This window comes from Rissa tridactyla, chromosome 3, assembly GCF_028500815.1.
Source record: "Rissa tridactyla isolate bRisTri1 chromosome 3, bRisTri1.patW.cur.20221130, whole genome shotgun sequence".
Lineage (NCBI taxonomy): Eukaryota > Metazoa > Chordata > Aves > Charadriiformes > Laridae > Rissa > Rissa tridactyla.
Genome location: NC_071468.1, coordinates 24,451,040 through 24,469,608, shown reverse-complemented (window position 1 = coordinate 24,469,608; position 18,569 = coordinate 24,451,040). Strand labels below are relative to the sequence as shown.

Below are 18,569 nucleotides of genomic sequence, written 5' to 3'. Positions count from 1 at the left end.
TTCTGTCAAATCCTCCAGCTGCGTAAGCAGAAGCTTACTATCCATATGCTCACCCCCTCTCACCTTAAGACAGCCTGCAGTTCAAAGAAAGCAGGATGCAACTTTCCACTTCATTCCAAAAAGCAAACTGCAGTTTTCATGAGGTGGTTCTACTGCCAATTACAGCATGATTTAAAATCACTTTTCAAAACTATTTAAGATCACGTGCCGCAAACACAAAACAAGAACAGGGGACACGTTCAGATCATGCAAGCAACCTTTCAAAGTTTTCCATAAACACACACGCACAAAACGGGTAATGTTAACAATACTAAGAATACGCAACCATATGTGTGTGTGACGCTGGGAAATCTAACTGGGAAAAGCCAAGGGCCAAAAAGGACAGGATTTAAATAGAAGAGAACTGATGCTGATAACTCCAAGTTATCCCAGTGATCCACATAACACAAGTGTTTATCGCCAACGGCGGTGAGGACAGGTTCCTCGCAGGCTGAGAAACAAGAAGCGGTAGTTGTGAGTCATCCAAACATGCAGCTTCACACACAAAGCAAGCTCTTCACTGATAAAAACCGAAGGCCAGATTTCTAGCCTCAGCACCGTTTCAACTGTCGGGTATCAAAGAATAAACATAGAGGCCACTCTAAAGGTTTTTGTTTCCTTGCAGGAAGGCAGGAGACGCTCTGCCGCATCAGAAGTTGGTTAGCCCTCCAAAGCAACTTTCAAAATGCTTCATTTATTTCCTTCTCTTTATGGACCATAAAATGTCCTAAATACCAGGTTCAATCATTTTCATAGACCTTCAGCTCTTCCTTCTGGAATTAACGTTCAATCCTGACTGTCCTATGCAATTCAAGACACATTTTTAACATGGTGGTTTGCAGCCGTGTCCTAATCATAAACAGTTGCTTCCTCTGATGACCAACAATAGGACATGAGGAAATGGAGTGAAGCTATGTCAGGGGAAGTTCAGACTGGACATTAGGAATCAGTTCTTCAGTGAGAGGGTGGTCAGTCACTGCAGCAAGCTCCCCAGGGAAGTGGTCATGGCACCAAGCCTCTCAGAATTCAGGGAGCATCTGGATGACACTCAGTCCTGTGGTTTAGTTTTAGGTAGTCCTGCAAGCAGGAGGGAGTTGAACTCAATGATCCTTATGGGTTCCTTCCAACTTGAGATATTCTATGATTCCTTCTGTGTCCTGCTGCACATACCTACATTTTCTATCTATCTGGCTCCCTCTGCACTTCTCAAATTGATGCACAATTAATGTACTGTAATCTCTGAAGTTTCACGGGCCATAAATCAATCACCTTCAAAGCCATGCTATTATTGAAGAACAATACTTCTTTATTTGGTAAAGCTAGGTGCTCCTTTTCCTACTGGTTTTTGAAAGCTATAGAGTACTTGGAGTCATACCTCTCATGCCTTTATTTCCTTGCTGCATTACCAATCTAGATGGAGTTTTGTTTTGAACATCTAAAAAAATCCCAGACTGAAATTCATATCATTACCTCATTTCAAGAGCTGGAAAGTTTAAGGAAGATCCAAACATACTCAATAAAAATCACAAGCATGGACAATAAAATTGTTACATCATTCTACCCAGGTGCACAATTTTTCAAAAAAATCATTTCTGGTTCCTAACAATGATAAAAGCCATCCACATGCTTCACCCCCCAGCAGAAGTCAGCAAGAGCTGCTCAGCATTTAATGCAAGCTCAGGCCATGCAACCACCACTTCAGCAAGTGTCTCCAACAGCACACATGCCCAGGTGGACAGGAAAGGATGATACAAAGTGCCTTTTCCCAAGCACAAATGCCTCCACCACCATGACTGGCATGGAAGGATTCAAGCTGGTCTACCTAAGACCAGAGAGGAAGCTCTGGCACCATGTGTAAATGGCGTATCTTTATCATATGAGAAGAGTAGAAACTAAAAATGTAACCTTTGCTGCCATTTAAAAGAGCCTAATTAAAAAGTCTAGAGTACTCCAAAAGTATCTGTTCTACTAAAATTGAACATACTAATAGTTCCCATCAGGACAGGGATACGTAAGAACACGTGACTAAGCGCCAGAGCATAAAATAAGTATTATTTCCTCATGATCAGATGTAAATGTGATACTGCCTAATGCCAAGACATTCCTCTTACAACATTTCTAACCATCACAGCCACTGCCTTCAAAACACACTAAAGTAAGAATGCAGGCTGAAGTATCCAACGCTGTATTTATAGTTATGCAACACTATTTTTTGGAATTGCTACATATGTACTGCCCAACCACACACATGAAAACACATTCACTTTCTGGTCTAAAAGCACAGTATAATGTAATAGATTAGATCTAAGCGTCAACAGTTTCTTAAAATATCTGGCACAAAGAGCTCAGCTTTCAATAACCAACACACAGAGAACAAGCTCCCCATTCACTGAAGAAAGTCAGCTGGGAGAAGGGTTTGCCCTCCTCAGCAAATTATTTTATAAACAGGGAATTAATGTTGAATCTTACGTTTGCCTTGAAGGAGTTCTTATTTTTAAGTCAAAGTTTAAACATCCACTAAAATACACGTCCAAAAAGAACCAACTCAAGAATATTACTGAAAAGCAAAACAACGCATATGCTGCAGTAATATGAACACAAGAAGACCCAAGCAAACACTGCACATTATTTGTTGTTGCTGTCCTCTAAAAACAACATTAAAGCTAATTAAGTATCAGCTTGTTTACAGCAAGGCAAGTTACAAGCCTAATGTGTGTTTTTTTATGCTGCAGTAGCCACTAATATTAAAAAAGTCTAATAATTAAAACAAAACAATAAAACCATCAAAGGAGCCCCAAAATGCAAATACCCCAGACTGTCTAAGCCTGGGTGGCCACCCAGGGCTCTTAAGACTCATCCAGCTTGCAAGCAGTTCCAGAGCTGCTCCCCTGCCTGGGCGACATGAGCTCCTAGACAGTAGCTGGGGTGGCTGAGAGTGTTGCTGTTGCGTTCCAAATTTCTGCAGCTGAAGAAAGAAAGGGGTGGTGGTGGGGGAAGGGTCGACATTACCAAGTTACTCCAGGACACATCCACAGTCTTGTCCAGTGGAAGAAAGCTGGGATCCCTGGGGACTCAGGACTCCCTAGAGGTTCACAACTACCTCCACCTAGCCATGAATCCCAGAGCTTGCCTTTCTCCCAGCCTTAGGAGATAAGGCACAGTTCCAGTCATGAGATGATTGGCACCAGGACCATGATCAGGACTGGGACCTGTACGTTCAGGCAGGCCGGCAACCGCAGACTAAACCAAATTAGGATTCTGTTCCAGCAGAACTTTCACCTCCTGTCAATTTACAAAACTTGAGCTCCAAAGCCCCTGCTGCTTCCTCTGGAAGACCCCACTACAATGTCTCATGAACATTCTTATGAGTAAGACATTTACGTTGATACTTGTCCTAACTCTTCCTTTACCGTGTTTCATGACACAGCACCTACTGACAACACTATATATTAGTTCTTCAGTTAAAAAAGAAAGGATCAGTACCACCACATATAGGTCAGTTGGTACCCCATGCCACTTCACAGTTGTGAAGTTGTTCCCTGCCATTCCCCTGTAAAAAATATCCAGAACTGAGAACTAAAGGTTTGACAAGATTCATAGGAAGAAATTATCGTCTATTTCCAAGGTCTGCTGTTCTGACAGAACACCCTGTTCTTTTCTCTTCATTTGATACAACTTCCACGTATAGCAATGATTGTCTTAATACATGTGAATCATTTAAAATTACAGTCCATTGACGTATAGCCCTCTCTAAGACAGAAATATGAGATGTATAAAATATATATAATTATAAAGTTGGAAATATTCTGTTCAAAGAAAGGAGAAGGATCCAGCCCAATATAAGAAACAGACAAAGAGAACCAACAGAGACTTTTAAACTGGATATAGTTAAAAACATGGGACTGCTCTGATCATTAATATTGCATTTGTGTTGAAGAGAACAATCTTGCTTCTTTGTGAAGAGGTGCATCATCTTTCCAGTTGGGCAAGCCACACAGCTCTTTCTAGTGCCAAGGGAGGGCTACACGTCATGGCCTTTCCTGCATGGTGTGAGCAGGGCTGCTCCGTAAACAAGGCACAGCTGATTGGCACATGCACAGTAGTTAACGAGATTTCTCAGAAAAGAGAAACTGGTTGTGTTCATGTCTCTGGAAGCTACATAGCCCGCTCCTGGATACTATCTTTCCAAGAGGAGCAGGCATGCTCTTAAAACATGTGCTAGGAAGTACACCATAAACATGCAATGATGAAAGTTCTTGGGAAGAGACAAATTTGGACAAGGCAGTTATGCGTTCACTGCCTGAAAAACAAACTTTTTTCCACTCAGTTACACCAGTAATACTGAGTGGTTAAATCCTGACCTAAATCTCCAGGTGTGAGAGACCAACTCTGGCCTTTTGTTTTTTTTAAATACTCCATCTTCCCACTTGCCATATATCACTCAGTTCTCACTCATTTGCCAACCCATCCCATTTAGCCACACATCTCTCTTCTCCTTACATCCTGCATGACATTTCTCTGTACTTTCACAGATTTTTTTTTTTTTTTACTGTTGCTGAATTTTTAAGAACCATTGGCATTACAAAAATCCTATGGGTCTACCAGAGGTGTATTAACAAGCATGGCCACACAACCTGTCACAGCCCATCACTTCAGGCAAGCACAGTCAAGGATGTTCTGAACAAATCAGATGGGACACGTCTTGCTGTTTTTTTTCCTGACGCACTGTGATATACAAAATTTTGGACAATGAAGCCACCACAGTGCTCAAATCAACTACCATGAACTCAAAGGTACACACAGAGAGTTCTCGGGCAACCACAAGCTGCAGGTGTGACCAAGCATGAAAAGCAAAGCAGCCTCATGTACCTTTGTAAGCCAAAAGAGTTCCACACCACCGAGCTTGCCACAAAACCAGGCTGGCACAGGAGGATAATATGTGATATCCTGCCTTAACACAGCAATTAAAAGCACCATGTAAAGACAGCAGTGACTGGTACAAAACTCCAGCTGATTGTACTTGTATTAAAAGCTAGCAAAAACAGGAGGATGTGAAACTTTAGCTTGCTCAAAGAAAGTAAAGCAACGCAGACTAAAAGCAAAGATAAGCTCAAGTAGGTGAGACATTTAGAGAGGGACTTTTTTGAGGGGAAGGAAAAAAAAGTCCAGAGCTTATTAAAAAAAAAAAAAGGGTAATTTGCCAGAACATTTTTCCTTGTAAATATGAAGCAGTCAAACACTAATTTTTCCCCTCTACTTTATCCTCACATGATTTAAAAATTCATACAGTCCTAAGAGTCTGTAGCTCTGTGTGTTTTAGAATAACATCTGTTTAAAAATTCTTCACCTAACACTTGAAGAAAAATAAAGAAAGGCAGGGAATTGTGAAGAAATATTTCCTTACAAAACAAACAGAAAAAAACAGCTACAAGAAATGGTGAAGAAAAGGGTAAGGCAGCAAAACATCAGAGGAAATAGATGTTCACTTAGTTAAAGGAGGGTAAGTTTGAGGCTGATTTTTCACAGGCCCTCCAGAAAAAGAGGCCAGGCAGCCACAGGCTCTAATTTTCCACCTGCAAACTCATTCATTCCCACACTTTGCAGGTGCAGCCATCCCATTCCAAACACGCTGTGTTTTCTTTCACAGGAAAGCTGTACAGCACGTTCTGCAGGAAAAATGCAGAGCTGACAGCTGAACTGAGGGCAAAAGCCCAACGCAGCAGAGTAGAGATGCTGGAATACGTCCCTCCCTACACAGTCACGCATAACAGACCTACTGTGCACAGCAGCATGGGGAGCCAGCCCCACTGGTGGCACCAAAACTAGGAACCGCTCTGCTTTCGCAGGATTGTGCCCCGATCTGGAACAGCACAAACACCACCAGATATTACTGGGTATGGAGCACATAGTAAGATACTGAAAGCTTCTTCCAAGAAAGAAAAAAAAGAAAACCAGACAAAAGCACACCTTCATTCCTTCACAGGAGGCACAGCAGTATTACATGTGAAGACAGAGATACTGTGGGGAGCAAAACGTAACTTCAGTTTTCCCTTAGAACTGTGAGGGGAAAAAAAAAAGGCCATGGATTGTCTGATACTTGTGCAGAAAGCAGCGTCGCACCCACATTTTCAGAAAGCCACAAGAGTGTGTGGGTTCTCTGTTTTTGGAACAAGAGCACAGTGAAAGCAAGCTTGTTTACTTTAGACACTGTACAAAGACTTATTTTTTTTAAAAATAAATGGTTGAAAGGATGCCTCCCCTCTGTGGAGTTAGCAGAAAATAAAAGGCAGATTTATATTTCTAATCTATGCAAATATCTACTCTACAGGGCATCACAAAGACTGCTTTATATCAGACAGTATGCAGATCCCAGGTGCTTTAAATATGCCAAAAGCATGTGCAGCATCTCCACCTGCGATGGCTGCTCACTCTGAGAACAGCTGGATGACTAAGAAGAGGCTGTCTAAGTAGCCTCCCATGAAAAATGCCTTTTGCTAATGTGCCAACCCCCATACTCCCACCCAAATGGCTCCTGCTGTAGCTGCCATCAGGCCTGGAGAAGGTTTTTTTGTTTGGTTGGGTTTTTTTAATTTGGTTTATCACAAATTCTTCTAGAAATTTTCGAATTATAGCAATTACAACATGGTGAAACTCCTACTGACACCTTAAGAAATTATCACAGGGCGTTAATTCATAATCCCCCCTGGAAGATGTTTGTGGGTCTGGGTACAGGTAGAATGCCAGGCCTAGAGGTGGGGGAGATGCCGGAGTCACTGAGATCTTGGAGGACACAGGATTAAGATCAGGGGATACGTACAAATGAGAGCCTCAACCCACGAGAAGAGAAACAGAGTAGAAAGAGTAGGGAAATAAAAGGACTAGAGGGTAGGAAACAGCTCTCCTAGGAGAAGGCCCAATGCCAAGAGCACAATGGTATTACGTTGAGAGGAAGGCACAGCAATAACATTTATTTCATTGTCATTACCAGAAAGAAGAGACAGGTAGTCCACAAGCGGCAGCTGCTTTCTGTACATTTGCCTAGGACATCCGCAGGAAGCTTCTGTCACAGGTCAAGAAACACGGCTGTCCTGAGAAGCTTCAGCATTTGCAAGCTCAAAATCACTAACTGAACAAGACTGACAATGTCCTGCTGGTGCTTCTTATCCTGTCCCAATGCTCCGCTTAACTTTGTCTGAGGAGCAAAAAAACCCTACAGCACTAATGTTTGCATCTTTAAGCAAGTGTCAATTTTGTCAAAAAGAGAAGAACTGCAAGCCCCAGAGTCAGATCTGACCTACTAAAATGATTAATGTGTCCCCCAGAGTACTCTCTGCCTCATTTCTTCTTTGCAGGCCTCAGAGGTTGACTTCAAAGAGCTGTTAGCTGAATAAACTGCTCTGGCAGTCTCCTTTTCATTTTCTTTCCCAAGGATCCCACAGGACTTTCTTTTTCATATTATCGGAAATACCTCTTACAAATTAACTACAGGCATCCCACATTAATCATGGCTGTGCTTATGTTTATATGACAGGCACCTGCAGCTCTACAGGTCCTCAATAACCAGTTACATGACTGACCCAGGTAACCCATTCACCCACTCAGTCACTCCATACCCATCCACACCTTTGAAATGAGGAGGTCATTTGGGCACAAACTGAAATACAAGAAATTCCTTCTAAACATAAAACCCCCTTCTTTATTGCAAGGGTGACTGAACACTGGAACAGGTTTCCCAAAAAAGGTGTGGAGTCTCTCCATCCATGGAGATACTCAAAACCCAACAGGGGACAGTCCTAGAGCAATCTACTCTAGTTGACCCTGCTCTGAGCAGACAATCTGCAGAGGTACCTTCCAACCTCTACCATTCTGCAACCCTGTGGTTAGCACTGCTACTTGTGTTTAGCTTCAGCAAGTCAACTGACACTCCCACGTTGTACCTCTGACTTTTTACTAGATTACTATTCCATTCTTCTCCCAGCATGTCACCTACGGACAGGTTTCCACAGAGTCCGTTCACCACTGGGGGGACATAGCGCTCGGGGCAGTGTTACTCATCCTTATTTCTGCATCCATATTTGGCTTGTGCAATACAGGAAGTTACCAGCAAAACCATAAGAGCTCCTGACCACTACCAACACCTGCAGGCAGCTAAAATCCAGAAGCCTGCAGGCATAATTAGCAATTTAGACTTCCAACAGTAATGATAAAATATAAAGAAGTTATGATTTTATAAATAAATTATTACGGCTTCACCTAAATATGAATTGTCTTACTTGTACAAGGATTCCTCCTGTTGGTCCCAATCACCAAAAGCAGAACACAAAATAGTCCACAGACTGTTTTGAAGAGTCAGATGGTCCTTCAAATTAAAAATAATTAAGGAACACTGCCTCAGAGCCACTGAACAACCCTGCAAGTAATGGTCCTCTCAACCAACAAAACCTAAAAGCCTTGGATCATTTTCCCTCTTCATGATGACAGCACATGAGGTGCAGGGGGCTGCAGTCGCTAGAAGCAGGGAGGAATATTCACTTTGGGACGAATCTCTCAAGACCAGCTATCAAGCCAAAGTCTATAATCCTACAGATCAGAGGCAGAGTAAACCATCTCAGTAAACCAATTCCTTGGTTTTTGAATACTTGTGGATCATGTGTTTGCTGAAGTATTCTCATAAGACTTTTCATCATCTTCAAGGAATAGTAATCAACCCTGGAAATTCTGGAGTCTACAGTTAACTAAAAGTCTGGACTGAGAGATGGGTTTCACCTCAGGCTCCACACATGGCCAAGCAAGGTCAGGGCTGGAGATATTTCCACCAAGAGAAGGACACAGAGGTAACAGGTTCACTGCTAGCAGTGCTGTCACAAGCTTTGCAGCTTCAGCCTTTGGTTGATGGTTTTGTTTTGTGGTTGGGTTTGCTTGTGGTGGTTCTGCAGCTTCCCAGGAAAAGATAAAACGTCTGATCACCGGTTTTGCATTTAAGACAGATTTGTCATTTGTACATAAATATAAGTCAAACACATACGCACTGAGTGGGCGAGTCTAGTGCCTACCTCACCACCACAGGTAATCATATCATGATCAAGCCTAATCCTAAAAGCAGCTGGTCTCAATTTTAAAACAAATGTTTAGTCAGTTTACCAGGACCAAACAAAGCCAAAAAAAAACCTACAAAAAAAATTCCCATCTGTCCATCTATTCACACTTTAGACTAAGCCTTTCTCCACCATTTGTTTCAGGAGAGTCCTCCATGTCCCCCATTGCTTCAAACATTGGATTGACTGCATCTACCTAGAATTGCCATTGAAGGTTTGCTGAAGTTTTGCTGTCACAACATCTATGGTGAAGCAATTCCACTTCAAATAAACACCAAAAAAAAAAAAAAATCATCTCCTAACAGGCTATTCTGTATCTGAGATCCATTAGTAAGCAACAGACATTTAAAGAAACATAAGAGGCACTTGTAAGACTCTGCAGCTTATGTTATCAATCACTTCAGAAAGAAAAACAATTCAGCAGCCACTCCAGCTGAGAGCGCTGTGAAGTTCGATTGTCACTGAAATGTTGTTATTACCAACCTGGGCAGAATGAGCAAATACACCTCTGCAGGTGAGCCATGAATGAGCAATCAGCACTGCAGGCTGCAGCTTGAAGAGATAATAGCATTCAAGTAGCTACAATGCTTCCTTGCACACAACTAGGCCAGGATTGGGCTGACAAAAGCGAGCAACAAGAACATTTCAGACACTCCAACTGCATGTTAAATAATTCTGAAGGAAAAGGTATGAGGCTTCCCTCTCCCAGTGTGTACAAAGAAGGAACACACAGATGAGCACTGATGTTCAGTCTATTCCCAGGGAAATTTAAGTTTTGTAATGCTTTCGACCTACTGTTTGGCAAGAGTTCTACATATACCATAGTCAAGGGACTGCTTGGCAGATGTCATTTTAAGAAATAAATCTTTTGCATCCTACCAAAGTCAATTCTCCAGTTCAGTGTTAAGAAAAAAACCTTTAAAATACACAATCTGCAATATAAAAAATGCTTCACATCTTGCACACCTTCTAGAATTAAAGCCACTCTTTCTCTACTATTTATAAATCTTTTTTAGACATGATGATCACATGGTGAATTTCAGGTTTGCAGAAACACAACAGTTTTTTCAGTGGGAAGGCTTCTACCACCCTGTAGCCCTCACCCACTTATTCCAGGTTTTACCTCTAGTTGTGCTGATGCAACTTTGCTCTAGACCAGATAAATGAAATAATTTTGGTTAAAAGGAAAACAAGCCCACCCCTTTTTGGGTGAGGTGGGCTATTTTTTCCTCTCTTTTTTTTTTTTTATATTTAAATACAGCACAGATGTGCAAAAACCACACAGTGATGTGGTTTACAAGAATAGCCCCTCAAAGCAGTTGCATTGTTACAACTGTAGCACAGGGCTCTGAATAAAAGAGTAATTCCCACTGAAGTTGTTTGCAAAGGTGCACCCTGATCATAATTAAAGTACTCATACCCTCTAACAATTTTAATCCTTTTGTGAAGTGTAAGAGGAAAAAAAAATCAGGAGTGGGATGGGCAAAACCCAGAAAAGATGCCAAAGTTCACTTTCAGCAAAGCACAGGTAGACACAAAAATAATAAACTAAAACTGTATATAGAGGTCCTTTGCCTACAGCTACCCGTTAAATTGGTAGAAAGTTACAGAAAAAGAGTATGGTTACCACAGTCCCTTTAAAATTTACGTCAGGTTTTTAAACATATATCTATTATTCCCTTTTTGTTTCTGCAGTTGGTCACGTATAATCATTCTTTTCTTTTTCCAAACAGATATAATCAAGTGGTGACTTCTCTCACTTTCCCTCATTTGGGCAATTCATCAGGAAAGGAAAGAACCAGATGATACCTGAGCAAATACTGAACGCCAGAAACAGAGCAAGTGTGCGTTCCCTCTCAGCTGTATCACAATAGTGTGAACAGAGGGAAATCACATACCTTGTTACCTCCTGCTGCAGTCGGGAAACACTGGGCACGTAGAACATTACCCCAAAGAAAAGCAAAGGCTCATTGGCAAATTTGTCCAGCTGCTTCTTCAGAGGCTTTTCCAGTTCAACCCAGCGGGTTTGCTGGCTCTTGCTGAGAAACCAAAGGCCGAAGTAGTGTGTCTAGACAAAGAAACAAAATAGTGTCAGTTTACCTTTATCAGCTAGATCACACACGCAATCAATGACACAAATGCAAATAAGAACAGATGGCATTGTGTAAATTTTTCCATATGCAAAATCAGAATAATTTCTTTTTTACTGTCCTTCTTTATTTTTAGGACAATCTTGAAGTCAATGACAAATTAATATTGCAGTATAATATACTTCACAGAGTACTATCTGTCCCTTACCATCTCTCCCTAATGCATATTAAAGAGCTCTGTCTGACATTATGGCATGGGTGACATAAATGATTTACAGAAAGTGTCTGAGTCTTTGTTTTCTTTTACACCTGCGCCTTGTGAACAGACAGCAAACACTAAGTCTGAATCAAAGCACAAAGGCGTCACGAGACTTTGGATCAGGCCCACTGCAGGCAAAGAACAAGGACTCTTACAACTATAAAAAACAATGCAAACCCACACGCATGTGTCCAAATATATCTACCAATACCAGAACCATTTACTCAAAACACAATATGTTTACTTTTTTTTTTAATGCAGTCAACAAGGTTTTATGACAGACAAGTATTACACTTAAAATGTGCATCACACACACGTTGTTTGCTCTAGGCTCTTAGAGAAATACCAGGTTGAACACCTCAGCTAGTTCCTATCCTGTGTAAATCTCAACAGCTGTAGTACCTCCTGTATAAGCCACATGGAACTGTTGCTGGTGGAGAGTAATTAACAAGGAACAGTGTTGAGAACTAGAGCTTCAAATAGTACAAACTGGTAATAAGCAGCTGAAGGAACAGCCAATCCATCATGAAGGATTCTACGGAAAAGCCCTTAAACCACTGTATTAAACACACTGATCTACTACTGCAGGCAAATACATACTAAAATTAACAGCAAGTACTAGGACCACAGAGCTGAAGAAAAGGTGGGGAAAAAAAAAAGTGTAAATGTTTAGCAAAGAAACTAATCCATCAATTGCTTGGAAATCTGAGTGTAGCCCTAACTGTGAAGTTTGTATCAACATCTTTTTCTTCAGAATTTCAGCTGACAGCACCTGGAGATTTCCAGCAATGCCTTCAATATAAAATACCACTCTGTATTAACACTGCAATGAATGAAACAGAAACTGTGAGAGAAACTTTTGTGGACACCAAGCAGATTTAGGATCTGAAAGGGGCATCATTACTATTCTGCATATTTCTTTCATTTCATTTCAATAAACTTTCTTGGTGTTTAATCCAGCTGACTCCCTGTTCAATGAAAACTTTCCAGTAGTTTTCATTAGATTAGATTAAAACAAATAAGATACTTATTTTGTTGTTATATCTTAACTTACCTGGACAACAATCCTTCCAGAGGCAGTCACAATCCTTTTACATAGCACTGCATTTTAAATAAAGATTCTTGTGACAAAGAATAGAAAAAACTCTATTTGCTGTTTGATAAAGCTTTCATTTGAAATTACTTTTAATACATACAAAAAGTTTTCACCAACTGGATTTCCCAGATGTTTAGATGTGCTTTTAAAGTTTTCAAAAGTAGCAGGCAAATTGTCACCATTACACTTTGCAAAAGCCACCATCAACAGCCTGTTTCACTTTCGTAAGGATACTTCTCTAAACACCATTGCGTGTACCATGACTTAACATACAATACAAGGGCACCTAATGCAATATTGAAAAATTAAAATGCTTACAAATGACAACAAGCCAGCAGGGGCAACACTGCTCCAACTATTTTACAGCTGAGGGCATGCAAGAGAATTATATGCAAAAACTCTGAATTGGGGTGCTAATGTATTTACTTTAGGGTCTCATCATGTACATATTTTCAACTTCGGAGAACATCCAGACTACCATTTGACTAAGATGATAACTAATTCAACTTGATTCCTCAATTAAGCCTGACAAACCTGCAGTATAGCTTTGAACACTGCTCAGTCCTTTCTCCTTAAGCCTAGTTTGGTACAGTGAAGCAAGGTAGTTCTTCTTTTGAAGAGAATCTATGTAGAATCTTCTAGAATTTAAAGATATCTTCAATAAATCGATCAATCCAGTGCACAAATAGATCAAGGAGTTAGCATCTCCCATAGGATAAACTTAAAACAAAACTAACCAATTCACTGATACGTGTCTACTATCCCTCTCTCTCTCACTAGATAAAAAGTTCTTTCTGACAAGCTCACCATGACAATAATTAGATTAAAATGAAGGTGGGAGGGACAGTGGAGACAGCAAAGGAGAGGAATTCATGCAAAGGCAGAAAAAAGCACAGTGATTTTACCACCTCAAAAGGGAAATCCTTTAATGCACAAACTCTTAAAAATCACCGCAGGGCAGCTCATCCTCATCAAGAAACTGCAGAGCTGTGAAAACAGATCTTCAATATTACTTTAAAAAGTAAACATTCACATCACCTAGGACCCAAATTTGCAGTGTCAAGTACTTCTAAAACATCTAGCAACTAAGATGATTTAGAGTCTGAAGTCTAAAAGAGTTATTCAAGGGATTAAGGGTATTGCAATTAAACAGCTCAAATGAGCAGAGTCCCTCCGCTTTGAATGGGGGCAGCGGGACAACAAAAATTTAGATTTGCTACGGTAGAAAGGCTCTTCAAGTACCAAATCCAGAATCCTGAATCACTTCCAAGGAATAAGAAGTGAGGGGAACGCAGTGCTTAATCTTCTAGACCATAGCAGACACCGTGGACTGACCACAGCAGCATGCATTTCACACAACTAAAAGACGACCGTTTTCCTGGAAAGCAGCCTGGAGAGGATCAAGCAACTGCAGAAGCAGCACAGGGACTGCAGAGCTCAAGTCACAAATGCATGTACTTCGGAGAAACAATCAACAGAGTTATTTGAGTATCAGCTCCCTGTCGCCAGGAACTTTACTACTTGAAAATGTTAGCATTTGTTAACAACCCACAGTGGGGAAGAATTTCCATAGCCACTACTGCAAATGCCTGAAGAGACTCTCCCTCCCCTAGGAACAGTAGTAATTCCCCAAACAGAACAGAGGAATGTGGGACTGGAAATGGCTGGACCACCAAGTTCAGTATACTATGACCAGGGATATGACCATCCAGAAGTCCTTGAAGAACCCGAGTCATGCATTGCCATACACTCCAGCCCATAAAACATTTTTACAGTACACACCCCCATCAAATTAGATGAGGCAATATAACAAATTGTATCTTTTTCTCTATAAGCAGCTGGTGGAAAACTAGGTTGATTCCAAAAGCTGGTCTGTTTGTCCATCTGTACAAAGTGAACCACTGACTTCACTCCAGTTTTCATGGAGTAAGTATCTACACTTGGCAGGCTCTGAAGTAACGCAGGCTGGTCTAGTAGGTACATCAAGCAGTCAAAGGGGCAAAGAAAATGCATGATGCTTTCACTCCTAAAAAAAAAAAATAAAAATAAAAATACCCAAAAATCCTTCTTCCAGCCACAATTGACAGACTGGTGATACACACTGAAGGAAAGCTTTTCATAATGCTAAATGTATGCACACACTCCGTTCTGCAGACAAAGAGCTTCAGTTGCTAGTGGTTTTGGTCTGCCTAATTTGCAAATACATGAAGAGCTATGTTAGAAAAGAGTCTCATTTTCTCTCATGGTTTTAAAATTTGTCTCACCTACCACACATGACTTCATATGTTATACAAGGAAACCAGTTTACACTCCTCCAGGAGCTGCAGTCCTCTGCTAAAGGAGCGAACAAGAACCAGAGCACCTGCGCACCCCAACAACACTACAAGAAAAGGCAGTCCTCCAAATATGGTAAGCCAGAAAAGAAAACCTGTGCTGAGGTCTTAAAAAAAAAAGACTACATTATAGCTGACAGTTCGGGAGGTAACATATTCATTTTGGACTTGGACTTAGCTATACTCCCAAGTCCAGAACTACCCCTGCCTTCATGTCAGGCAAAAAGAGTAGCATTGTCAACAACAGGAGATGACAGACAGGCTTGGTGTTTATTAAAGCATCTGGTTAGGTGCAGAGAAAGAGGCAGAGTTCCAGCTCCTCCGGGCAAAAAGCATTAAACCCTGCTATCCCGGGGCACTCTCACAGAGGAGAAGGCATCATTTACGGCAGCCAATTGTTCCTAGAAGGTCTCTTGTCCAAGTGCTGCCTGAATCCCATCACAACTTTGCTGGCAAGACGAGTCAAACCAAGCCAAACTTCAAGGCAACCTGGCTGCCAAATGCAGGTTTTCAGCCATGCCCTATGAGGAGGGGACACCCACTAGGGCACAGAAAAAAAAAAAAAAAAAAAAAAAAAAAAAAAGGGTCTGAATGGCAGTAAACAGCCACCCCTGCACAGCAGTCAGCATCCACCTGTGGTGCTCGCCCCGTCATCCTCCTGCTTTGCTTTGAGTTTTGCAGCATGGTAGCGCTGGAGGTACCACTGTGAAATTCAGCTTGGAAGAGTAATTTTGGTCAGAAGGGACCTTCTTGCCCCCGCCCACCTTACAATACATCAGAACATTCCATCTTTAAACTTTTTATCATTTTATAAAGTGAATTAAGGAGAACAAAAAGGAGAAAGAGACATGAAGTCTCACAACAGATTTGTACAGACTACTCTTATTTCAAGCAGGTTGACCTAGTCTCACTTGAAGGGAAAAATGCCATTATATTGTGAAAAAAAAAATCCTTTTTTATAATCTGCGCACATACAAGATTGTAAAATGACGTTTCTGACCTCATCTTTCCTCTCTTTCCCTTCCTCCCCTCTTCTTGTCCTTACTTTTTACGTAACGATGGCACAGGAGCTCATTTTATTGGAACCAGTAACTGTTCAACTAGAAGACCTGATGCTTTGTCAAGAGCTTTGCTGAAAAGGATAAAACCCGAATTTACAGTAGTTACGTGGCTACACTTTCTACTGACCTATTCCTGAACCCTGACTCAGTCAGGGAGGGAGCTGCATTCCCCAGAGATCAAACAGAAATATGCATAATCCATTAGATACTGTTCTTCAGTCATGTGTGGTATAACGATCGACAGTCCTTCACAACAATATATACAGTCATCTCAAACAATTTTGCTTTTTAGCAGGGCAGGGTTTGGACAGTTTTTTGTTTATTTGTAAGAAATTGGCTTGATTGAAACACAGATGTACTCCTAACACAAAGGTGAAAGCTGGGGTACACCCTGGATTTATTTCAACATAAGACCAAACTAAAGTATCAAACAAAAAGTGATCTTTACTTTCAAGAGAACACATATTCTTACCTGAGACTGCATGGGGGAGGCAAACAGGATTTTAGCACTGTTTTGCAAGCATGGAATTTAATGAAGCTTAGTTTCTTCCTTACTTGTACATCATAGTTTGCCTATCAGGACTTCTAAGAAAAGGCATATTCCAGCTGAAGTTTTTGCTGCATTTGGGGAATTTAAAAAGTCTCTCTCTAATACGGACACTTCGAAGGATTGTCTTCTCAGATGGGCTTCTCTCCTCTACACAGCTGTCCAGTTGCACAAATGTTATAGAAATCTGAGCTTTGTCAAAGTAGTTTTACCCCTTTTGTAGAATTTGATTGGCCAGCAAGCTCAAAAATGGTGGTAAGACTAGAGAGAGAGAAGGGAACAGTCACCAAATGACTGCATCAGTCTTGTTTCCCTACAAACCATGGCAAGACTTTTTGGGTCTGAGGGAGAGGACAGCACCCAGCACTGGGCACCCCCAAGCTTGCTAGCTCCAATTACTCCTTATAAATCAAGCAGAAAAGGATAGAGGGAGACCCTCCCAGAGTTGAAAGAGGTCAGTAATTCTCTTCTCTCCTAAACATTTAAAGCAGCAATGAATGCTACCAGAATCAATCAGAAAAAGACACTAAAAAAACCCAACTTCTGTCAAAAAATGCAGTACTGTTGAAATCTGAACTTTACAAAATTGCTTCAACATTGCCAAAACTTTGTTTAGAAAAAAAGTGGGCAGGGTGATGAAAGAAGGGGAAAGTGTTCCAACAACATCAAAGCATTCTCTTCTGTGTTGTTAAAATACTTATCTTGAAACACAAACTTTTTGTGCTGACATACTTCTTTTTGCATGACACAAATAATTCTGAAATTGAAAAAACCAAAGCAATAGAAAACCCCCATGAAATTGAATACTGACCAAAACACCTTCCTTTGCTATTCCACTGTCCAGTCTCTTTTCTCTGGAAAATTTTGAAACTTCAGGCTTTGTTCCAAAGTGGAACAAAACACGTTCTGAAATCACAAAATGCTTTGTGGAAAAGAATGCTAACCCACTGACAGAGCTATTGTTCGCAAATGCAGGTGGACCTCCAGAGAGAATCATTAGGCCCCAGACTTCTGCTCCACCAACTAGATAAGCCCAGAATGAATATGAGGAGAATCACTTCATTCATTTCACGCCTTTATGCAATGGAAGGAAAGGGAAGGACCTAACTTCTCTGTAAGGACACCTTAAAGCATCACCAACAGAAAGTAAAAAAAAAAAAAAAAAAAAAAAAAGAAAAAGTAATTACAGGGAAATCTTCATCTCTAGAAGGGGAGGGTGAAGATCATTCTACTAAAATCCAAATTAAAAAAAAAAAGTATGAAAAAATCACTGTGTGATATTCTGACTCTCTGCCCTATTCCTGCCTGCACATTGTCCTGCCTATTCAGCACACACAAGGAGTGAGATTCTTCTCTCATTCTTTATGATTATTGATGTACAAAAAGGAGGTGTTGTTTAGTTTTCACCTGAACTAGTTATTTGTATGCTGCCTTCCAGTTGCCATCATCAGAAAAGGGCCATGGACCAACAAATGCAAGACACTGCAAGATTATTATATTTCCCCTGTGCTTACAGGAAGTGTCAGCCAGGACGGTCAGATGATAATGCATCAATTTCCAGGTAATGGATTTCAACTTGTGTTTTGCAAAAGCCTAGAAGCATGCACGATATGTGTAAGGAGTCCACAGAAGGTAAATAAGAAAAGACAGTTCATTTGTGCCATGCACATTGGAGAGATATTTCTAAAAGGGCCTCAACACTTAAACACTGAACTCTACGACAAGAAGTAGAAAATAAAGGAATTGAGTCTTTCATAAAGTAAGACTGGGTTTCTTCAGCCTTTTCAGAAGCATTAGGAACATTAAAGAAGCCTTTCAGAGTTTCAGATGTGAAATATTTCAGTTGAACAAAAGGAAGAAAAGCTCCACGATCCTCAAACTGTTACTAGTTGCTCCTGCTAGTAACATAACTGTTGCCTCTTTCGGTACGTTAGTAACAAGACTATATTTATATGAAGGTGGATATTAAAAAGCCAGTGGTCTCCTTCCCACTGGCCTAATTCAACTAGCAGCGTTTGTGAAAACATGGTTTCGTTCAGATAAAAGTTA

General features: G+C 40.8%; 1 protein-coding gene across 5 annotated transcripts in view; it reads right to left on the bottom strand.

Annotated features, from left to right (window-relative positions):
- PTPN14 (protein tyrosine phosphatase non-receptor type 14) overlaps positions 1-18,569 on the bottom strand; it is a 129,692-nt gene that overhangs the window by 59,234 nt on the left and 51,889 nt on the right. For all 5 annotated transcript variants that reach the window (XM_054194490.1, XM_054194488.1, XM_054194492.1 and 2 more), the window contains exon 3: positions 11,033-11,202. In XM_054194490.1, coding sequence (XP_054050465.1) covers positions 11,033-11,202 — 170 coding nt within the window. The remainder of the gene's footprint in view (positions 1-11,032; positions 11,203-18,569) is intronic.